At 38.6% G+C, this 25,083-nt stretch overlaps 1 protein-coding gene across 1 annotated transcript in view; it reads right to left on the reverse strand.

Annotated features, from left to right (window-relative positions):
* The window catches only part of LOC121340223 (ethanolaminephosphotransferase 1-like), a 52,748-nt gene that overhangs the window by 24,412 nt on the left and 3,253 nt on the right, over positions 1 to 25,083 (reverse strand). The window contains exons 2-5 of the mRNA XM_041412825.1: positions 15,259 to 15,327; positions 10,445 to 10,553; positions 8,295 to 8,369; positions 1,265 to 1,533 (exon numbers count right to left, since the gene is read on the reverse strand). Coding sequence (XP_041268759.1) covers positions 1,265 to 1,533; positions 8,295 to 8,369; positions 10,445 to 10,553; positions 15,259 to 15,327 — 522 coding nt within the window. The remainder of the gene's footprint in view (positions 1 to 1,264; positions 1,534 to 8,294; positions 8,370 to 10,444; positions 10,554 to 15,258; positions 15,328 to 25,083) is intronic.

The raw sequence follows: 25,083 nt of genomic DNA on the forward strand, positions 1-25,083 counted from the left end.
TTTAACCACTAATACAGTTTGGATGCTGCAGCGACCAGCAGAGCTTTCTAAACATTCACATGTACAGTGATGATCTGAGCAGCAAGTGAAATAGGCTTGAACATAGCTATTCCTCTCCTGCTGGAAGAACTTCATGGAGAAGCCTTACACAGACATGGCTGAAACTTGCAGACCAGCTGGCTGCCTAATGCCTTAGTCCTGAGCCAACTTCTTCTCCCAAAACCTATTTACTAGGGGACAACACAGATGCACCACAGCTGGACCACCATCTCTGAGTTGTTCTCAAACCACTGGATTCTGATTATGTTTACAGCATTACATCTGCAGCCATTAATTCGAATACTGTATTTCCATTAAAACACATATTCGAGTATTTGTCAAACTACTTTTCAATTATTTGGCTGCACCTTTCATCTCGTGCCTGTAACAGGAAGCTCAGAAGACCGACTGTGCTCTTCAGGCTGCAAGACCGTGGCTATCCAAGACACAGATAAGCCAGACCACAGACAGACCAGTGCTGGGCCCTTGGAAGTGCACTAAGCTTGTTAATACTGCTACTCATCTGTGCACTGAGGACACCATTCACTGTGGTGCCCTGGGCACGTTTTCTGAAGACGTCCACAGGGCTGAAAATCAGACAAGAACTCACCTGGTGCTGACTGTGGGCTGATAAGTAATTCACCTTACTGAATGTCTATGACTTTTTGACATCCATGATGACTGACTTATTTTTCAAAGCAGAACTCACTTGACAACAGTTACTGCTCTCTGCATAGGTACAATGCTATTTCCATTACCACATTTGTTATAAAATGGAGTAGAATTGAGAAGGTCTGGTAGTGTATAACTGTGTAATTACTGTTAATAGATACTACTTGCACTAATTCACATCGTGCCTCACAATCTGGTAGTGGGGGGAAAATAGCTTGTGGCTTCAGACAGCATAGTAATTTTTGTTAATACCACAAATCAAATGCAGTTAAATGACATTCTCTTGGGCACTGCCTGGCTGCTAGGCTTGCTGCAAGACTTTTTCTCCTGCACAGCAATGAATCACTGATGCTGACAATTTGCTCAAGAGCAGCCCTTTATTGCAAATGCAGAAAATATTTCTGAATTACTTCTAGGGTTTTGCAATTTCACATATTTCAATATCTCAGCCAAATATATTTGCCTTGAACTCTATTTTTCTATTGCTTTAATATTATGAAAACAATTACATAGTTAAAAACCCAAAACCAAAACAGGGATGATAAATACTTACCACTTGGCTTATATCGTATCCCCAAGGAAGAAAAAGAACTCCTGTGTTATATTTCTCCCAGTGTGAACACATGAAGTTAAACAAGACAATGCTTAAATATATATACATTGTATATACAGAAACTCCAGTCTTCCCATTGTCACGGGAACAGACAGAAAAAAAAGAAAGCACAAAAATGGAGGTAGCCCAGCTGTCCAGCCCATGGTCAAACAGTTCTCCCAGAGGAGTACTGGACTGAGTTCTTCGAGCATGTTTCCCATCTATGGAGTCTAGAAAGATTGAGAAAAGAAAAGAAATAAAGAATTAGAGCACAACAAAGGCAGTAGCTTTCTTCACATACAATTCACTACTGCCATATAGAACATACAGGAAAATTACACTGCTGACAGCAAACTGAAGCACGACAGCCCCCTCAATACCAACGGATTAGAACTGCTCAGATATCAAGTAATGTTTCTGTCCTTACCTCAGCTCTGAAAATAAATGCCACCTTCCTCATGAGTTTTAGAAAGACACTCATAATTACTTGCCCCCAGTGGTCTTGAAACATTTTTACATCAGTCCCTGCAATTAGTTTCAAGTGCTGAAAAGTGTCCATAGAGCTTCTTGCCCATCCATTGGTGCTGTGGACCCTCTGAGCCTTCAGACCTGTTGTGGGGTGGATTCACTAAGGCATTTAAGTTCCTTGATGCTCAATATCTCAATGACTAACAGTTACATGGCAGCTTAAAGGAGCAAATTTCACAAAATGTATTTGTATTTGTGCCTACATATATTTTAAAGTGTTTTCAGTTTTTATACAAGAGTGTGTTCAGATGGCCAAAAAGGCCAATGGCATCCTGGCCTGTATCAGAAATAGTGTGGCCAGCAGGACCAGGGCAGTGATTGTCTCCCTGCACTCAGCACTGGTGGGGTCACATCTTTAATCCCATGTTCAGTTCAGTTCAGTTCCTCACTACAAGAAGGACATTGAGGTGCTGGAGCGTGTCCAGAGAATGGCAACAGAGCTGGTGAAGGGTTTGGAGCACAGGTGTGATGAGGGGTATCTGAGAGACCTGGGGTGGTTTAGCCAGGAGAAAAGGAGGCTCAGGAGTGACCTTATCACTCTCCACAACCACCTGGAAGATGGTTTTAGTGAGATGGGGATCGGTCTCTTCTCCCAGGATACAAGAAGAAACGGTCCCAGGTCACACCAGGGGAGGTTACATTGGACATTAGGAAAAATTTCTACACAATGACACTTGTCAAGCATTGGAACAGGCTGCTCAGGTAAGTGGTGGAGTCATCACTGCTGGAAGTATTTAAAAGGTGTGCAGATGTGGCACTTGGGAACAAGGTTTAGTGTTCTAAACTTGTCATTGCTGGGTTAATGGTTGTGCTTGACGACCTTAAAGGTCTTTTCCAGCATGTATGATTATATGATTCTAGGAATGCATTATAGTTAAGGTGCATTACATGTTGATCACTTTTAGTACTTGAGTGCTTAAAAAATGATCCAGCACTGTACAGGATCTTACTCTGAAGATGTAGTTGGACAATGTGGTTTGAGTTGATCTGATAGTTCACTGCTGTTGAACAGGGTGACCTGCAGCCCATTCAGCTGGTGGAAAGACAGCAAACATTATGTTTTCTTCTGGATCACTGAATTTGTACTGTGAATGGTACAAAATGCAAGGGAGATGGCACAAGGGAGGGATGGTGAACACAGAGAGGAAAAAGGTGGTCTAGCAGCTGTAATGTTTCTTAGTTGTAATGTCAAACCATACCCTTAGTCACTTTTCTGAGACTGTGCAGGTGAAAAATAGAACTATTTTCCTCTTAAAATTAAGCATAAACATGCAGGATGAACCTGTTAGGAAAAAGTACACAGAACAAACCCTACAGATTACTTGGTTTTGTCTTGAATGTCAAAATAAAATGGAGATGCTTTTCTTTTTTATATTACTTGGAAGGTAAAATGGAGATGCTTTTCTTTTTTATATTACTTGGAAGGTGCTATGGTTAACAATTATTAGCTATTGATAGCATTAATTACCTAAAACTGACAAGAAACACAACTCAGCAGAGTGAGACCAAAGACACCACAGCTGCTGTAGATCATATGCTACTTACTTCTCTGGATTATTTGGCAGTACTGTGAGTTTTGTTTAATGTAAATATACTTCAGGGACCTAAACCAGGAAAAGATGGGATTTCATTTTGTACAGATTTTAGACTATATCTCTATTGTAATATCTAAACAGCTGTGATATATCCTCTGCTCAAACACAAATCTCTTGGGACATTTCTCAGAACTCTAAAACTTAAATATCTCATGGAGGATTTCAAATATAGCTAGCCTCCTTCTAGAGACTCATTCTCTATTAACATTTCCATAGAATTTTCAGCATCTTACTGAAATGTGCCAAAAGAAAACTGTATAAGCTTGAGGTTACTTTAAAGGTTTTGCAATAAAATTAGAAATTCTTCCATCCATTGGACAATATCTCTGAAACCTAACGAGCAAATAAAGATATAAGCAATCCTAAAGAGTTTGCGGTGTTTTATATTCCAAGAACACTTATCCAAAATCAGATAGGATTCAGTTACACAGGTGTTACTATTTAAAAATAAGAATTTTAGAACATTTGTCTGTTTATAAATCTGACATTGTCACACAAGTATATAGATACTAAAATATGTACCTCACAGTGAAAAGTGGTTTTCATTTTGCAAGAACTTGGTTTTTCTACAAAGACACTTATAATATTGTTCTAAAATACAGTACTTCTAATTATACTGGTCATGGAAAAAATACAGGAACTCTATGACACATACATCAAACTGGATTTTCAGAAATCCTTAACCACATTTTCCATGCAGTTTCATTAGCTTTTTAAAAGACTGGAAATATTTTCTGGTTTAGGTTCCAGTTTGAAATCATTCATGCCAACAATGATGTGTTTTCATTGGTTAACATACACTGTCTCACACTTCCATTGCTTTAGAATTCTTATATTATGATTTTGTCTCAAAAATATTCATAAATACTCCATTTTATAAAGTTTATATAAATTTTAAAGAGTGGGATTCAAAGTAACAGCAAAAAGCACTCAATTTCATGAGAAGGAAATGATACTAAACCACCTAAAAAAAGCAGGAGGAATGGAGAGCAGCATGTTAGGGAAATTGGAGAGAGTAACTGTGTCATTAAAATAAGCTGAGAAAGATTACAGTTGCATATTTAGTTAGTTAGTATGGTTCTTTGCAGTCTTCCAGAGGGAAAACTTTGGCCATGCAAAATTAAATCTCCGACTAAATATTTCATGAAGTGGTTTGGACAGCAGACATAAAAATCTACATATATATTAGTTCATTATAGCTTTGACTGTCAACATCATATTCCTTGTCTTCCAAGTATTAGGAACTACAAGCTTCACTGGAAAAAAACCTCTACATTAAAAATCTCAGAAGCTGAACTTCCCATGAGCCTTCTGGGGTGCCATACAGTAACAGTTCCAATATGTAATTCCAATTCATGAAGGAATAGTCACTTCATTAAATTCCACACAATGACATAAAAAATGGTTTTCACAAAAGAAACCACTGCTTCTGAGTGCAGAGAGCTGCTAGAGAAATCTGAGTAGTAGCCACCTTCAAGGGATTGTTGTCCCATTGCTTTTTATGGTACAAATACAAAGAAATTCTGGACAAAAAGATTTTGGCACAATCTCATCAACTGAATAGAAATGCCAAGGTATGTAGAATGCAGAGGGAGAGATCTGCTCAAGGGGATACCCCAGCTTGATCATGATGGCTCTGCATGCATTGGTCTGATTCCAAAAGTGGTCAGCCCCTCTGCACAGCACTGCAGCCTACACATTATATATATATATATATATATATATATATATATATATATATATATATTACACATCTGTATATAGCCTGAGGATCTCAAATATGGCACACAAATATATGGCTACACTGCAATGGCCTTACCACAAACAGCTCCAAGGAGAGGGTACCTTTAGAATCAATTAAGGTTGAAAAAGACCTCCAAGATCATTGAGTACAATCTCTGACTGAATACTACCATGTCAACTAAATTATAATGCTAAGTGCCATGTCCAATAGTTTCTTGAACACTTTCCAGGGATGGTGATCCCACCACCTTCTTGGGAAGCCCATTCCAAGGCTTAACCACCCCTTCAGAGAAAAATTTCTTCCTGATGTCAGAGGAACCTCTCCTGGCACAGCTTGAGGTTATTTCCTTTTGTCCTGTTGATTGTTTTCTGGGAGAAGGGACTGACCCCACCTTGCTACAGCCTCCTTTCAGGTGGCTGTAGAGAGCAAAAAGGCCATCCCTGAGCCTCCTTTTCTCCAGACTTATTATCCTCAGCTCCTTCAGCTGCTCCTTGTAAGATTTGTGTTCCAGACCCTTCACCACCTCTGTTGCCCTTCTCTGCACGTCCCAGCACCTCAACGTCCTTCTTGTAGTGAAGAGCCCAGAACTGAACACAGGATTCACAGTGTGGCCTCACCAGTGCTGAGCACAGAGGGATGATCACTGCTGATCCTGCTGGCCACACTCTTTCTGATACAGGCCAGGATGCCATTGGTATTTCAGCCACAGTCAACCACCACCCCAGGACCTCTTCCACTTTCCAGCCACTCTTCCCCCAGCCTGTGGCACTGCCTGGGGTTGCTGTGACCAAAGTGCAGGACCCAACACCTGGCCTTGCTGAACCTCACACCACTGGCCTCAGCCCATTGATCCAGCCTGTCCAGATCCCCATGCAGAGCCTCCCTGCCCTCCAGCAGGTCAACACTCCCACCCAACTTGCTGTCATCTGCAAACTCACTGAGAGTGGACTCAATCCCCTCACCCAAATTATTGATAAAGATATTAAACAGGTCTGATCCCCTGGCTGTCCTGTGTGTGCTGCATAATGACACTAAAGATGATCTGCTCCATAACCTTCCCAGACACTGAGGTCAGGCTGACAGGCCTGTAGTTCCCCAGATCCTCCTTCCAACCCTTCTTGCAGGTGGGCATCGCACTGGCCAGCTCTCCAGTTCTCTGGAGCCCCCCTGGTTGACCAGGACTGGTGACAAATGCTGGAGAGTGGCCTGGCTCTTCCGCCAGCTCCCTCAGTACCCTGGTGTGGATCCCATCTGGCCCCACAGACTGGTGAGTGTCAGCTGGCACAGCAGGACACTGGCTGCTCCCTCCGGGATCACAGCAGGCACTGGCTGCTCCCTCCTGGATCACAGGGGCTCAGTTCTGCTCCCTGTCCCTGCCTACCAGCTCAGCAGGCCGGCTGCCTTGAGGATATTGGGTCTTCCTGTTGAAGACTGAGGCAAGAAGGCATCAAGTACCTCAGCCTTTTCCTCATCTTTGGTTACAGTGTTCCCCCTTGCACCCAATAAAGGATGAAGATTTTCCTTGGCCCTCTTTTTGTTGTTAATGTATTTATAAAAACACTTTGTATTAGCTTTCACAGTGGTGACAACATGGAGTTCTAGCTGAGCTTTCACCAATCCAGTTTTCTCTCTACAAAGACCAATGACCTGGTACTCTTCTTGATTGTCTGCCCCTACTTCCCAAGTTTATAAACTCTCTTTTTCTCTCCCCAAATTCCAGCGAAAGCCCTCTATTCAGCCAGGCCAGTCGTCTTCCCAGATGGTTCATCCTTCGTCATCTAGAATAGGATAGTTCATTCCAGATGGTTCTTCCTTCGTCATCTAGGATAGCCTGCTCCTGTGCCTATAAGATTTCCTTCTTTAAATGTATCCAACCTTCCTGGGCCCTTATTACACAGAACTGTGCAGCTCTAAATATACTACCTTTAGTCTCCCCAGAAAATAACTCTGTTGCACCGTGCTGTGGAAAGTCTAGTTTGGAATGAGAGAGCTTTGGAAGAGAAAGCAAAAAAGGCACACTAACGTGGATCTCACTCCCAGGTCAGCATCATTTCAGGTCTGTCTTCACACCACTGCACAGCAAGGTGCAGCATACCTAAAAATACACTCATGGCACAGAATGAAGTAGTAAAAATGGAATATGAAAGTGAGGTGTAGGTGTTATGGGAGAAAAACAGCAAGAGGAAAGAAAAAAATATATACTTATTTCCATAAGAAGCTCAGGCCTGTCATCATATCTGTCATCATCACCTCTCCTGACACACACTTTAAGCACTGAAGTGCCTAACAATTCCCTTTTTTCTGCTTTGTCTTTTATTTTTCCTATCTCTTTGAAAGCACCCTCTGCTAATTCTGATGTCTCAGCTTCTCAGAATGTCATCATCAAGGACAAAGATTTTTATGAAACTAAACAGCAGTGACTCTCCTATGAAGAATGCTGAGAGAGTTGGGGTTGTTCAGCCTGGAGAAGAGAAAGCTCCAGGGAGTCCTCAGAGCAGCCTTCCAGTACCTAAAGGGGATACAGGAGAGCTGGAGAGGGACTTTTGCCGAGGGCATGTAGGGATAGGACAAGGGGGAATGGGTTCACTGAAAGAAGGTAGGTTTAGATTAGGTATTAGCAAGAAAATCTTTACTGTGAGGATGGTGAGGCACTGGATTGGGTTGCCTGGAGAAGCTGGAAATGTTCAATCCCTGGAAGTGCTCAAGGCCAGGTTGGATGGGGCTCTGGGCAACCTGATCTAGTGGAAGGTGTCCCTGCCCATGGCAGGGGGGTTGGAACCAGACTGCTGCTATATAATGATTTCCATTGTTCCTCTAAAATAATTTGAACATTCAAGGGGGATAAGAGTTACTGTTATAGAGCCTCTAATATATTACTTTACATACTGTTTTGGGTTTAAGTCTGATAAACTTTTTTTTTTTTTTTTTTTGAGGTTTGGGGCTTTTTTGGGGTTTGTTTGTTTTTGTGGGTTTTTTTCCTTTTTTTAAATCTAAGAGACCTTCTTTTGGAAAGAAGTCAGTAACTTATCCACAATGCCTCTTTATCTCAGAATCATCAATAGTAAATTTGAAGATAAAATCACATGAAAATGTCAGACATGCAAATTATTTCACTGTACATTACCTAAAGCATAAGCACAAAAGGTGGTAAAAGCACTGAACAGCCACACCCAGGTGGGAACAAGTCCAGGACTGGTACCTGAAAAAAAATGGGGTAGTGAGTCAGTGTAACAGGGGTTAACATCAAAGAAATCCACCAAGATATGCACACAGATACAAACTAGCTGCCACTGATTAACACACTGCATCAAACAGATCGAAATATTTGAGTCTGATCTTCAGGCACTATCAAAGAAGCACTGAGCAGGCTTGAATGTGTTTCCACCATAAAGGACAAAAGGTAACAGAGAGGTTTTTTGATCCTGAAATGACTCTAGTATTGCACAAAACCATGATAGCAACTAGGCAAAAGTCTTCACAGGTCATGGAAAGACTATCCATTGAAAAATTAGTTAATGTTCATGTAATATATAGGAAAAAAAGAAGTTTTCAAGCATTATTATCAGTACCAGTCTGGGGTTTGTGTAGCACTCTTACCACACAGATCTGAGCAGGAAGCTTTTGTCCTTAGGCTAGCAGAAATAGTAGCACCCCTTTTTTTTCCCATGAGAAAAAGGAAAAGACAGTTTAATTGGACAGAGCCCAGAGTTCTGTTCTTGCTCTGCTGACAGCATTAATCCAAGGTTACTGTTGCTCCTTTAAAGAAATTGATCCTTTTTCCAAAGAGACTTCTATTTAACTTAAACATCACCCAATACTACAGCAACACTAAACAACTGTAAATGCAAAGTCCCCTCAGGTTTCTGCCATTTGGCAGCAAACACAGGGAGTTCCTGCATACAGGGGTGTGTCCTTGCCTGAATGATGCCAGGAGATGCCAGCACCTAAAGCAGTGCCCTGACTACCTTTCTCTCAGTGCCTCATCTTGCCATTCTGAAAGCAAAGATGACAATTCCTGACTCCTAGCTGCAAATCTGCGAACTGTACCATGAAAACCAACTGTGCAGGAAATTAGGTTTTTTATTTCTGATCCTAGGTATAGGATTGATATATCATAGCCAAAGGCCCTTTAGGTTGCATGAAAGTTTTCCATCAACTGAGAAATGATGGGGACTGTTCTCATGTGGACTCAGGAAGAGTTTGCAAACTACACATACAGGTCTCAACTCTAACAACCTTAATCACCATTTCAAATATCTTCAAGTTCCGTGTATATCTACCGAGAATGTGCCAAGATAACATCATCCCATTAAAAAGATCTGTTCTGGATGCTCTTTTATTACAGGGCTGAGTAAACATCATCTGCATTGATAAAAAAAAAGCACCAGGTGTTCAAGAATGAGGTCAGACAACTATATAACAAGCTGGTCCTGAAAATGTAATTTCTGAACCAAAACTGCTAACAAGTATCCCTGCTTCTAGAATTGCTATGCTAAATGTACAACTCACACCAAAGGGTACCTCCTGAGGCTAACCACAGGCATAACAAAATAAAGGCAGCTAAATGCAGTTGTTTCAGGAAATAAAAGTGTTATCTTCACTGAATTGTCTAGTTTAAAGAAAATCAAAGCCTTTTATCAATATATATTTTACACATTAATCACCTGGAAAATTCTTACTACCTTCTGTGGGCTCCAACAGCTGGTCTGAGAACCCCAAAGCAAACATGCCCTATGCTCAGGAGCAATCAGATCCAAAAAAATTCTGACTTGGTCTTCAGTGAGGAGCAAACATGGACTTGGACTTCAAAAGTCACAATTTGAAGAGATATTTATTTAGAAACTATGTTTTTGTCTAGAAGCAGTCTTGAATAGGGGGTGTGAATATGTGGAGAAATGAAAAGAAAGTTAACTCCTTCAGGCATTGGTTTAGGTATTAGGAAATATGAAGTCAATGAAAATGTTATGAAGAATATTCAAATTGATTTCTGCTGTGTATTTAAACCCTGGAATAAACTTTAAATATAATGAGATCATCCCAGAGACTTCAAGCAGCATATGCTGAAACCCATTTTAGGGACAAAATTAAATGAGATTTTTCAATAAAATTATTTAAATTTATAATGCTATGTGTGAGGTAGATTCTCCTACCTGTGCCTACAGGAGCCCTATTAAAGGAATAAGTGGAAGATGTAAGGGTCTGATACCTCCCTGTAACATTCAGAAGTATAAGCAGTTCAGTGACTCTGAAAAATTACAATGTGAACATGTTTACCTGAGGCAGTGTAGTCCCAGTCATAAAAAGATATTAGAAAATAATTAAATAAAATCATGACAAATCCAGAGAATGTTAACAGGTTGGGAGCAATCCACAAAGGCACTATCTGTTAAAAAATGAAAGGAAAAAAAAATCAGAAAAAATTATATTTCAAATTGTACATCTTATTTTAATAAAATATTTTATATCAGGAAATAAGCTTTTATATGACAACAGCAACATTCAGATTTGTGTATATTTCCCCATTTCAAATCAAAATACAGTGTTATTTTCTGAAATTTATTTTCAAATGCAATTCTTTTGCCTGATTTCTGTGACTGCAGTAAGAATGATATTTTTAAAACATGGTACTCCTTTTAAAATGTTGTACATTATCCTCATTTACCCAGCTCCCAAGGAAAGCCTTCTGTGATAGAAGACTGAAAGAAGACTGCAGCACCCCAGTGTGGTAATTCAGCATCCACGTGGCAGGTTTTTTAAGCATTGCATTCCCACACTATAACAAGGAAAGCTCTTCTTCCAAAGTATGTGAATAATTTCTCACTCAAAACATCAACTAAATCAGACCCTGAGTGCATTACACTTTTAGATTCAGAACATCTCCCCGTTACAAGCATCTCCCTACTCTCTAGATAGTAACTTTCTGACAGATTCTCTCTCTTTATTCATCAATTATTAACACTCCATTAATTCATTTTACTTTGGAGGGCACTGAAAAGGACTCTCTTCCTTCTCCTAAACCTCTTTGTCCCAGTAATCATTCTCAGGCATTCGTTCCCTGTGGCTTTAAGGTGCTCCTTCCACTGCAAAAGGAATCCCTTCCGGAAATACTCTTCCCAAGTAACACAGTTTCTCCAGAATATTTTTTGAAATACCCTACACAGCTTTCTACATGATTTTTAGACAGAACACATTTGCAGAAATACTAAGTATCAACCATTACCATTACTCAAACACATTATCAATATATTTAAAACACAAAAATACTGGAGGTTTATAATTAAATTATTTGGAGTGTCTAAGGACTCAAAATGAATATAAAGTACATCAACACTATAGAATAGTACCAGAAAATATTAAAGAAAATCAAGTCAAATAATTCCTGATACTAACAGGAACAATATATTACAATAGTATACTATAACTATATTAACAATAGTTTGGAAATCAAATGTTTTGTTAATATCTCTGGACTAGCTAGCTGAACAGACACATGAATACATATTAATTTATCCTATCTTACTACTACATTTACTTAAATTTACTTTTAAAATATGAATGCTCTGACTGGTTAGCTGTCCTGACTACATTATGCTTTTCAACTATAGAGCAATTTGTAATATGCAGGAGAAATGAAACCAGTGGTATGCAGACTAAGTGTACACTTCCAAAAATCAGGTGAGAGTTCCTGAACACTTTTCCATTATGTTTCTTAGACGTTTTCTGTAATAACATTGGGAAAACAATTATATCTGATATTTGCTTTCCTTATCAGAAGGACTTTATCACTGATTTTAAAACACTGTATGACAGCTCTGGTTGTATTTAAATACACCATGGAATGCATACAGCAACAATTAAAAAAATTTAACATATCTATCATTCTGAGCGTTAAAAAGGGCAAATTGAAACCTCTAAGGAAAAGGACAGCAAATGTCCCCTGCAATTCCTTTTGGAGAGCATCTAAGGAGGAACCCTTCACTGCATGGTCTCCCTTTCTCACACTGACTGCATGCTCAGCATGCAGCATCAGCTGCACCTCTCCCACCTTTGCTACCTGAGGATGCAGAGGATGGATCTCCTGCTGGGGATTTATCTGGTACCTCTAACCTTCCAGGAAATAAGAAGCACAGACACTGAAAAAAAAAATCTAGATTTGTCTCTTTTAACCTAAATCATAAATCAAGAGTCCTTTAAGACACTATGGATGAAATGTTTACATGGATATACATGGATAAACTGACTGCTTTTTCCTGGATGATTCATAAGAATTGTTGACAATCAAATCAAGTGGGGCACCACAAACATCTGCTTTCTAATTAGGCTCATCATTTCTAAACAGTCACAATGTCATTTTTAAGTTATTACAGGAAATAATTCATGCTCCCCTGGCACGAACATGAAGTTATTTTAACCCACTTTCTTGCTAACTGTGTATTTTAAGATGGAAACTTTCAAAGATTTTTCAACTTGTTATAGTTGCAATCCTTTTGGCTAACAGACACACCATGAAAAACTGTTACAGGAGTTCTGCCCTCAGGAAAACAGACTCTCCTGCAGTTAAACCCTTAAGCATGTTCTTTTGATCCTTACTGAACCTAATCTGTCTAGGTATTTGGAAAGTATTCCAGTGGCAAAATCCCTTTTGTTATATTTAATGCTCCTTATCTTTTTAGTTGGCATTACACTACCATCACCCTATTTCATAATTAGAAAATCACAGGGTGTTCAAGATTAACTTCTTACACACCTTGGACAAATAGAGCCTGAATTTATTAGTATGCTATAGAAGGATGAGCTGCAATCTTTATAGCCTAATTAACAGACAGTGGAGGTCTAATACATCAATGTGCTACATGATTAATACAACTGGAGGTGCCATGGGGCAAATCACATCTGCTCTCTGGCAAAACCCTTGTGTGCTTGAACCTTTTAAAAAACTCTTAGTTCCACGAAGTATTAACTGATTTCTGTTTCTCTGGGTCTAGCCATTCATTCTAAAAGCCTTAATACAAACACCAAATGCTTTAATACAGCAACTATTTGGATAATAAATGGTAAAGTACACATTTATATAAAGCCCTGTTCAAACTTCACTAGGTCACTTGAGACCACTAAAATGCTGCTCTTGCCCAATTCTACTGATAAAATCAAAGTTCATAAAGGCAACAGAGGGGAGTTTAATTGATTTCAGTTATACTGGTATACACCTGTGTATTCCAGTGGGATTTCCTCCTTTTCCTCTCATTGTCCAGCATCCCCAGCAGAGATAAATGAGCTGGGTTATGACAATAGGCTTTCAGCTCAAAAATTCACAGATTTTTAATCTCAAACTCTTCTTAATTTCTTATAACACAGGAAGTACATTTTACAATGAATGGTAATGACTTATAACATAGGAAACACATCTTCCAATGAATCCTGCATTGTGGAATACAGAGAAACTTGTGTTGCCATTAGGATTAAACAGGCATATGAAAGGCAAGACCAGAATCTCAAGCCATTGTTCTCATGAGTTGTTTGGGGTTTGGGGTTTTTTTTTTGCTTGGCTCAGTGAATTTCAGGTTGCTTTTTTTAAACTCCTCTAGAATCTAATAAAAATAGTCCATGTGGAATTTTTATTGTCACCAGTTTAGAAAGTAAAACATAATTAATTAATATCTGAGAATGGATGTATCAGGATGTCTAAACTGAGTGAAGGAACTTGTCCCAGTCATCAAGATGCACACTTGTACTGCCCAAATTTGAATTAACATAGTAGATGCAAAACATTCTTTAAAAATTCTTTAAAAATTATCCTAATTTCCCTATTGCAATGCACTGTTCAGGAACAAAACCATTATAGCAACTTGCATTCCTACTGATATTTTACAAAAAATTATATTGTGACTAAGCTATATGAGAACATTCAATAATGTTCTTCTTCTGGTAAAATGCTGCAACTATTAGGAGAAAATACCTGCAGAGGAAGTTTTGCATTGACAACACTCCCCCTTCAATCTGATAGCAGATGAATACTCACCCATCTCCTAAACCAAAGGGCAAGTGCACAGGAAAGCCTCTACTCATCTCCCATGCCAGAGTGCTGGAGGGGCTTTTCTGCCTCATTGTTTCCCTCAATATTATGATGGGAATAAAAACAAAGTCTCTGAATTGAATTACTGAAGTCAGTGTCACATCTTTGAATTTCTTTTTTCTCATCCCATGTTCAAGTTGTATTTTAATTCTTCAGTTGGGTCATACAAACATTTTCCATGAAATTACTTTGAGGTTATGAATTAGAGATTAAGATTTTCCTGCCATATCAAGAATAATCAACACCTGAATTACAGAATCTAAAGATGGCAGATCCAACAATGCTTTGACCACATACATCCTTTTTTTGTTTGTACAAAGGTTTCTTTTCAAGTCTGCTCCAATCTAAACATTTCCTGTAATGAGGCAGGCACAGAAGTCAGTGTTTCCTTGGAGATCAATAAACTTCATATTTGTTTGAGATACAGCTTGCTTTTTTTTTTTTTTTTTTTTTTCTGCCAACAACCGCATAACTAATTGTGAGTGGTTTATTTTTAAAAACTGCAGATTGCAATGCATTCAAGAGATGGCATCTTCCAATCGTTATGGTGATCATGGTAACCACTCTCATTTTCAGCTTCTGTGAGGAATGCCTGGCTGTCTCAAGCAAGTCCCCTCGGGAGAAAATGAGACAGTGCTTGCATAAAATCATATGCACAGCACAGAGAGAAAGCCATGCTGTTGTTAGGCAGCATATGCTGCACAAAAATAATCTGTACTAAGTAAAACCATCCATGTCTGCAAAGCTGTTTAATGAAAGATGCAGAAAAGAAATGGATGCCTTTTCTACAGCACTCACAAAAAAGAAACAAGCCTTTTCTTTCTAAAAAAAAAAAATCTCAAAACAACACACTCATCTTAAACATGGCTAAATATCCTTCAACATTTGTTTTCTTTCATCAGATGTCTTCGTTTCAGCTTCATTGATCAATATGTATTTTTAAATGAAAGTACACACTATATTTAAAACAAATTCTTATATTAACATACTATGTTTTATTAAATGAAATTCTTACCTTAATAATTTTATTCCAGATGGGCTGCATAATATACACAGATAAAGGATTTGTATCCACAGCACTGTACTGTGAGGAAAAAGCAAGCATGTTAAACAAAGCACTGAACAATGGCTATATCTCTAGGACTACATGTCCTTCAGCATGTAAGAGCACCCAGTGAGACTGGTGTAAAATTATTTCATTCTGATTCATACCAGTTTTATTTAATTTAAAAGCACTGGCCTGGTTTACAATTCCCTTGTTAGCAACTCTATGTATTAACACAATGGCTTGTGAAATGGCAAACATTTTACTTTTAAATTCTTATTAATTTTACAACTCTATAAAATTCTGCCGTATTTTGGATTTAACACTTTTATTTCCACTACCAGTAATGCGCAGTCTGAGCACCAGTTCATTGCTAGTATGTAGGACAGACAAAGAATATGGAATGTGTTTGTAGGTGGAATATTATCTTGCAGAGATACTCAGCTTTTGTCATAGTAACACAGTTGCATTTGCAATTTGCACTATGCTAATTCATGTAAGGCAATGTTATTATAAAAATGAGCTCTAAAATAGCACAGTTCATTACCACAATAACATTTCTCTATTGGACAGACTTGAAAACACATGTGTTTTATAAATTCAAGTAAGTAAATATCTATATCTTTTGTAAACAAAATATTTCAGAAATCCAAGGCCACCCTGAATTGCTGTTGTCTCATTTTTTCTCAGAGGACAGTATCAAGGTTTATCCTGCCTTGAGACTGCAGAACACAGAATAATCTTAGGAAGAACAATCTTAAACTGACAATACCACTCAAAACAAGGTACTTGAGCCCTGGTAGGTAGACATTGGAAGAAGTTATCCATCATTGGGTTGGTACACGTAATTATTTCAGAAATTCTTGGACTTCGAAAGTGCATACCTGGCTTAACATTGCTAGGATGATGCATATGACTCACAAAGATTCAGATATATCTATACATAGCACTGTCCAAACACCACGTGCAGAAAATGGGAGTAGGATGGGATGTGTTAGACCACAGTTTGACAAAGCTGTTCACTTGCAGAAGAGCTGATGACAAAGAGTCTCCTTTCACATAACTTCAGCTAACAGTTCATTGTCTCTCCATACACATAGTTAATTTATTGACCTCTCTTACCCAACTACCCTTTGGATGAGACTGCATTCCGGAAGTACCTGTTCCAAGTCATTAATTATCAAAGCAACTTAGGCACTTATCTTAAGCTCAGGTTCCTACATATGAAATGCTTAGGAACTCTTCCATACATTTCCTTTTTCTATCTGAATACAAAGCATATGTTTTAATTACCTTCTGGACAAAACAAAGCATTCACATAGTAATTTTGTGTGTTCAAGTTTAAATCACAAACACAAGTTTGTGATTTATGATCAAGTTAGATCAAGATTTATGATCAAGAACTTATGATCAAGTTTAGATCATAAACACAGCATCTAATAAAATTATTATAGCACAGCTGTTCACTGTAAATACATACTGACAAATATCAAAAAAATCACCGAGCAGTAACTGGTCAGAGAAGACTGCCTACATTTCCAAAGGAAATAAAATTTTCAATTTAATGAAGTGTACACCACTGATTTTAATTTTTCTAAAAATGCTGTAAGTGTTCACTCTGATGTGTCACTTTTCTCTGCTGCTGCCACCCATATTACTTACTACACAATGCAATTTTGTCATCAACAGATTTTCACCAGAATATATATTAGCATTCTTAAATACACTACCTCAGAAAAAAATTAATTTGTAAGTAAAACTTAAGCCTTCATTATTCTGTATGTATTTGCAGGTCCAGATGCTGCATTTATCACTTAAACACTGATTATTACAACTGTTTGAACTTTATATAGTCCAGCTTGCATGTGAATTACCAAAACCTGTGGGCTTTGCTTCCATTTATGACAAAATTAACAATAGTACCAAGCTATACAATACCTATGCCAACAGACCAGTCAGCTACTACATAATTCACATGAGAACTATGGAAATCTTCTGAAAATGAAGAAAATTCAAGGTATCCATAAGCACTTTTGAGATTCCAGGTAATCAGGAGCCTGCTCAAAGTGTCACTGTGGCTACTGCCCATTTCCTTACCCCAGCTGGTATCCAAAGATTATGTGAAATATGGGACAATTTGATGACCAGCAAATTCAATTAATTCAGCCATACCTGGATAAGAATGTGCAAAGGTCAAAATAAGGGAGTTTTACCCTTGCTTTTACTTTGGCATTCTCCTTCTCCCCTCACCCCCAAGTCAAAGTCACAAATAAAATTAGAAAATGCTAGTTAAACAACAAAAGTAAAATGAGGCTTTCTATCCCAAATATTCACTGGCTGTTCAGAACTACTGCTTGCTCTTAGAAGAAAAAAAAAAGAAAGGACAATCAGTCTCATTTCTTTGAAATTGTTTTCTTATAGAGAAAATATAGTAGATATTATATAATTTTTGTATTGTATTTACTGTATAATGTAAGAGATTAGGTTTTTCAATGTATCTCTACACAACAGACACAAACAAGAGACACAGTCAGCTTTTTGTTTGCCTCACTGTTTCCAAAGTCAAGCACCAAAAATCAAAACAGACCTTATTGGAAAAAGGGAAAAAAAAAAAAAAAAAAGGAGAATTACAGTCAGCTTTTGTCACCTAAAGACATTTCAGGACACACCACACTTCATCCTGTTAATTCCTATGTCTGTGGCTGAACTGTCGGTCCTCTGGGTGGGGAAGGAACATTCAGCAGATGTGCAGAAGAATGGAAATTTGCACTTCCCTCCACAATGATTTGTTTTAGCCAGACCAAAGGAAACACCCATGGAAAAATAGTTCTCAGTCACAGCAAAAAATAAAACTTGACAAATAAAGTCTGCTATACCATTTAATACTCTGCTTTGTTCTGCTCCCAAGAAGCTACTAACCTCAAGGCCATGAAATCCTCAGGAGTTTAATGTTCAAGGCTGCTCAGAAAAGCAAAGTACTGAGTAACATGCTCACATTATGACCAATGAACATGAATGCAAGAGTCCATTGAACCTGATGGAAAAAAAGCATTGCCATTTGCTATTGTGTAATTCTGTCATTTTCAGGGCACTCATACTAAAAGACAAAAGTGGAGAGGATAAGCCTGTTGGAGGTTTTTAAGTGCAAAGCTCATACAAGTATACTAAGCACTTCCCTGCAAACAGTTTCTGCCCTGGGAAGGGGATTGATTGTCCTTATACAAAGAAGAAGGGCTTGGAATAATCAAAAAGCTTCTCCCAATTATTTTTAAAAGAAGTTGTAACAGCTGGGAGGGAACAGCAGTAATAAGGAAATAGGAAAAATGGCACTGGCTTCATCTTACTCCCAAATTTAAAAATGCTTCTTCTGGTTTTATTTAATAGCTGATATCTCCTTGAAAGTAATCTGCTTTCTCTCTCAGTGTTAATGGCTTCTAGAAGAGCTAGAAATGAGAATACAGACAACAGACATGAGCACACATACATGGTGACTGGGGCAGCACACATGAAATGCGCTTGTACTTTGTGTTCCTGCATCTTAATTTCCATCCAGGGGATCCAGCACAGCACAAAGTTTCTGCTGGTCACCTGTGTTAAAGGGGAAAGGAAATAAGATTGGGGAGGGGGAAAAGGGGGATGGCGGAAGGGATAAACAATTAAGAGAAGCAACAGGAAAGCAGAAGAAAGAAAAATGAATAAAAGCAAAGTTTTGGCTACACAGTAGGAAGACAACTGTTCTGCAGTGACAGAGCAGAGCCAAACACCGAGGGACAAAAGCACTCACAGTGATCAAGGTCTGCACTGCTAAATACAAGACAAATGGTACCTTCTGGCTCACATCCACACAGCTTAGAAACACTTCCCGTTATTGCAAACTGGTCACATCAGCACCACACAGCATCTGCTGGAGGGGTGTTGGGCCTCATCATCTGGCCCCACACACCCAACACATCATTAGCATTCAATATGTTTAAGTTCAAAGTATCTGAAACAATCTGGAGATTACACTGTAACCCAGCAATATGGCACTTTCAGAGCATGACAGTGAGCCCTGTCTGCTGTGCATGTTCAAAAACCCAAATGCCCATGTTGGAAGAGTGCTGAAGGATGGTGAAACCAAAAAATGATGTGGACTACCTCCAGAACAGATTAGTTCCAAACCAAAAGCCTAGCTATTGCCTTGGAGAGACTTTAGAGAAATAAACAAAAAAAAACCCAAACAGGGCGTGAGCTAACCATTAATGAGAGCAGACACTGGATCTTCACTGGACTCCCCAGCCCTCTCCAGCTTTGCACTGTGGACTCACCACAAGAATAAAATTTTGGAATGACTATGATCAAGAGAAAAATATAAAACATGCTGACACACACTTCAGAGTCAGGAGAGAAAGCAAGCTGCAAGAAATGTAGTTGCATAACTACATTATATCATTATTTCACCTTCAGCTGCTCTTTATACTAACAGACTACTCCTTTCCTGTACTTAAATCATCTTGTCCCAGGTATTGTGCCACTCAGTCATTTACATTCACAACACCTGTGTTTTGTAAATGACAGACAAAGAGATGGGAGGCATGACAACGGACTCTCTTTTGCAGATAAGGGGTTTTTGTGGTTTTGAAACTGGAAGATGACCCTCCCAGTCCAGGGTATGGATCAGTCGATATTGAAGAGAGCTCAGTGGGAAATCACCCTTCTGGGCAACGTCTTATGCAACATGAACTTGGCTTCTGTGATACCTTACACTTCAGGAACCACATAAAAATTAAAGAAAATACTGAAATACTGGCACATCTGGTAACAATTTTCCATCAATCTTTCAGATTCCTAGAATACATTAAACATGTGGAGTTTAATTCCACTTTATATATGTTTTTACAGGTTTGTAGTTTGTATGGGACACAGTCTTGGATCTTAACAAAAGCTTCACAAAGGGAAGAAAGAGAAGCATGCTATAAACAACAGAGCTCCACAACACCGTGGATGCCAAATATGTTCAGCAGTTTAAGTGCTGATGTATTCCAATACACAGTCCTGTTATTTCTAATAATAGAATTGCCTTACATTATATCATCAGTTAGTCAATTATTCATAAATAATGGCTTGGGTTTTCTATCTACTATACAATAATTTGGTGTATGCTGCATTTTCTCCTACACACACACATATATATATGGGGGGGTTTTGGGGTTTGTTTCATTTTGGTCTTTTATTAGATCACCAATATCTAAGTCCAGGAGTTATAAGCCTGTACTAGGGCTGGACGCAGCTGCACTGTGAAGGAAGAGGCTGCCCAAGTTGGGCTCCTGAGCTCCTCTCTCCCCTCTCACTTTTCCCCATTCAGTTCCATTAGTTTGTGCACACTACAGCTAGGAAATATAGTTAGATTTTCCTTCCACCCAATATTATTCCTAGTAAATACTAGAATGTCATGGTTTGTGCAATTCAACAATTCTGACTGGTCATTACTAAGTCATCAGGAAGTTGTTATTACCCAAACTTCTGTCCTGGGGATGTTTTGATGCAGAGGTGTGTTCATCGTTCACCTTGGCATTTTCAGGAATCCTGACACACACTGAGTCCTGTGCCACATCCTTTTCCTTAATGAAGGGAGGCATTCTTACCTATGGTAAGAATGGTCATGGGCACACAGAGCTGTGGGTCAGGACAGGCCACTCTTAGGGACTCATGCCTGCCAGTGGCACATCCCCTTGCTTGCAGAGCAGTTCATGGCCTTAAGGTCACAGAACCACGGGCTTGGATCACAGGATCATTCAGGTGAGAAGGGAGCTCAGCAGTCTCCTCCTTCTCAACACAGGCTCAGCCAGGAGCTCAAAACCAAGTGCTTTATCCAGACCATGGAGAGGTGGACAGTCAGTGGGACTGGAAGTCAGCAACCAGTTTTCAACTAACAGTAGTTATGTTAAGGATACTACCTAATTTCTCTTAAGGAGAAGGCTTACATGGGACATGTTCAAACACTTAACAACGAAGCCAAAATAATTAAAAAGAACATAGAAACATGATTAAATATTGAGCAAGGGGTAATAGAAGACAGCTGCATGTGTGCTGCTGTAAAGGGACAAAAGTAGAGGCTGGGCCAGATTGGTGAAAATATAAATCCTGCTAAAACCAAAACCTGCACACTCTCAAGGAACTGCACAACTGATCCTTAACTTGCTATCAAGAAAGCTCTAACATAGCAAGAAAGTTGATTTCTATGTTTGTTTTTTTTGTGCAGACTGGTCTTCCACTGTTGGTAAAAGGAAACAACAGCAGGATTTTGTGCTACACCTATTTCTGCGCATGTGCAAACATGTATGTGCCAGCAGCCCTTTAAAAATCTTACAGCAGACCAAGTACCCATCCAGCTGGAGCTCTGCCAGAGGCTGTACCTAAATACCTGGGGAACCCAAAGTGGGGAAACCACTCCAAGCCCAAAAGGGAACATAGATTAAAAGCAAATTGTATTTTCCATAAGAGATGCTGAACAGTGATTCTGTAGCACATACATTGAACCCTTGTGTTATCTAATATCCTGATGCACAAGAGAGGGGATACCTCACAGAAACATTCCTCCCTCTATAAAACAATCCTTAGAATAAGGGTTGCCTTAGATTTATAACAAACAATACACGTTCAAATCACATATCAAGACATACGTCTTTGCAATTAGTTTTCTACTAAAACAAAGATGAATAAACAAAAATACATATATATACATGCATATTCTACACAGAAAAACCCAAAAAGAATTTCAGAATGCGTACATCTCTTGATAAAGCAATGAAATAAAACTATGCAGTTGGTATTTGCACTTTTATGAGATTCAGCAAGGCACACAACTCTTTATATTGAGCATATTTGTCCCAAAAGTGATCTAATGAACCTTTGTAAACTCATGGGTGCAATATTGCACTCAAAACCATGTACAATTTCCCATCATTGGGAAAAAAGTCCTGCAGCAAGTAATATCAAATGCAGCATCTCTGCGATGTGATTTCATTAAGTTGTTGGTTCATTAGCATGTGCTACGTAGAAGGCAGATAATGATTACAGAACTCATGAAATGCTACATTGTCAGCTACAATCACAACTGGATGAGACAAACGAGGTAATGCATGCATGAAGATTGTCTTTGAGAACTACATACTCAGCTGGCCAATGGCTCTTTGACATATGAGACACATGAATGCAGTGACAGAGAATGTAAGAGTAATGAGTTATTTGGTTTATTTCACATACTATTCAACAACATTTAATTACAAGCCCAATCTTCCATCAAAGTAACATGAAGAAGATTGCAAGATTTTATTTGTAGAACAGTGGGCTGCTGACTCACAGTTTTATTGAAGCTGGACAACATTAGTTTACACTGCATCAAATATTCAAGGACAGTTTAATCAACTGTGGTGGTATGAAAGATCTAACTATAGCAGACACAACTGATAACTGCTTTCAGATAATATCTGGGATTAAATATTAGTGAAAAAACCTAAAAATGCTACGTGGAAATACACTATATAATAAACATGTAAAGAAAGTACTCAATATACATAAAATTGTCTGTGTGCAATGAGCATTATTAAATGTCTCCTAAGCAGTTCCAGGTAAGCATGCGAATGAAAGTCTCTTCTCCTAAATTTTCAAAATCTTGTAAACTCCTTGTGTACAACAGTAGAAAGCAAAACTACTGTTCAATTAAGGTGAGCAGAACCCATGATTTTTCTAAATCTCATAGCTACATTTGTAGCCTTGGAAAAGCATAGACTTCACAGAAATCCAATTTTGTATCTGGATGAATCCTGAACTTCCAGACATTAATTCACTAGATTATACTCAAAACACTTTGCTCTTCTGGTGTAAGGCAGTATAAGAGAAAGAGTCAGACCTTGAAACGTGATCACCATACATCTGATCTTGTTTCTCTAACCCTCCAAAATGAGGCCTGGGATGTAATTTGAGAGATCTTCAAGTCCAGGGCATTCACCTAATGCAAGATCACGTTCAGTATACATTAAGAATGCAGATCAAGTTTCCATGAGGTAATGGCCCCATTGCTTGCAGAAAGCAAACATGCCAGCACACTAAAAGAAAATACATTACCCAAAACTTCCATAAAAAGGTGTCAGCAACTGTTTGTTTATTAATACTCAACACTAGATTGTGGATCTTGCCTCAGAGAAATCAAGCCATTTCTTAAGACTGATAAAGTGATTTGATTGCCCAATCCCCTTTAGTACCTGTTCCAGCAGGCCTTATCAACACAAGACTGACATAGCAGACGCCTTAAATTTCTATTTGTGCAGCTGAAACTCACATATTGTCTTTCTTGAAAAGGGCACTCTTGAAGACCAAATGGCTGCTAGGCTCTTACTAACACTTTACTCAGACTGTCTCACACAGTTCATCTTTTCTAAGCCTCTTGGTATTCATAATGGCATTCTGAGGACTGCAAACTGTGGGCCAAAGCAGGCAGGACACATTATTCCAACTCATACCTGATCAGTACATCAGCTACAGGAGTAAATGTAACCCTTTGATATATTTATGACACTTCCAGCTTAAGAACTTTTTTCCCTTTATTACAACAGCCACAATGCTGCCAACACTCTGATCCCCTGGTACCTTTCCTGAAGTCTGTTGTCCCTTATTTTATGTTTTAAATGTTGATTTTCTTTCCCCTAAGCAAAACCTTGTTTACTGAATTTCTTCATATTGATTTCTGGCTATTTCTACCTTTTCCAAGTATATTTTAAATAATAAACCTCTTCTTCAAAATTCTTTAGTATAGTGAAATTTTTACAATATTTTCCCTTCTGTTACTCAATGAAAGTATTGAACAGCAATGGAGCTGAGACAGAGAGACAGCTGTGCAGGCAGAATCCCACTTGATAGAACCTCCTACTTCAATAGAAAATTTTAAATGTTTCCATTATCTTTGAAGAAATATTTTAAATTCTTCAAAATGTTTCCATTTTACAATAATTTCATCTTAGTTACCTCTACCTACTTGTGAAAACATGGGACAGTAGCAGACCCCTCACTGAAATGAAAATACTTACACCTCATTTACTCTCCCCTCCTCACCACACCCCTTATCCACACAGAGCTACCTGCTAAAAAATGACTTAGAGGATAGAAACAGTGTGGACAAAACAAGATGAAAATGTGGAACCTTAGAAGTTAATTTTTAAGGTTGTATCTGATTTTTTAATCATCTTTTCCAGGTCTATTGTTTGAGTCAAGCCTCTATAGCTTGTTCTTAGATCTCTTTTATTCTCAAACAGGATAAAGCATCAAAGTTTTCTGTCTTGAAGAACCTCTGTGCACAGGTACTGTAAAGAAAGGTGACTCAAGGCAAACACGCAAGGGAAATCCTAAGAATGATGTGATGAGAAGAGACAATGGCAACACGAGCTCACCACTGACATTACTGCATTCTGGTGAGAAGGATAAAAATAAAGAACCAAGTTCTGCTTTTATCTGTACTCATCCCCTGGGTGTTGCAGAACAGCTTGTTTCCAACAGAAACCCAAGCAGGCAGAAAAAAAAGTAGCAGTGTAATTCCATGGGTGCTCTTCTAGAACTACAAAATGTTGATAAAACATAAAAGTAGGAACGGCATGATCCAAGTCCTACAATTCCAGATGGTCGTAGATTTTTGGCTGTGTTGCTCCACGTCCTGGAGAACAGGACACAAACCAAGGATATGAATCTTCTGTGATACAGTTGCAGCAAATCACCTGAGCATGCAACTGTCCTGAAATCAGCACCTGCCCCAGAGGCAAGAAG

This window comes from Onychostruthus taczanowskii, unplaced genomic scaffold (assembly GCF_017590055.1).
Source record: "Onychostruthus taczanowskii isolate IOZ18803 unplaced genomic scaffold, ASM1759005v1 scaffold4, whole genome shotgun sequence".
NCBI classification, from domain to species: Eukaryota; Metazoa; Chordata; class Aves; order Passeriformes; family Passeridae; genus Onychostruthus; species Onychostruthus taczanowskii.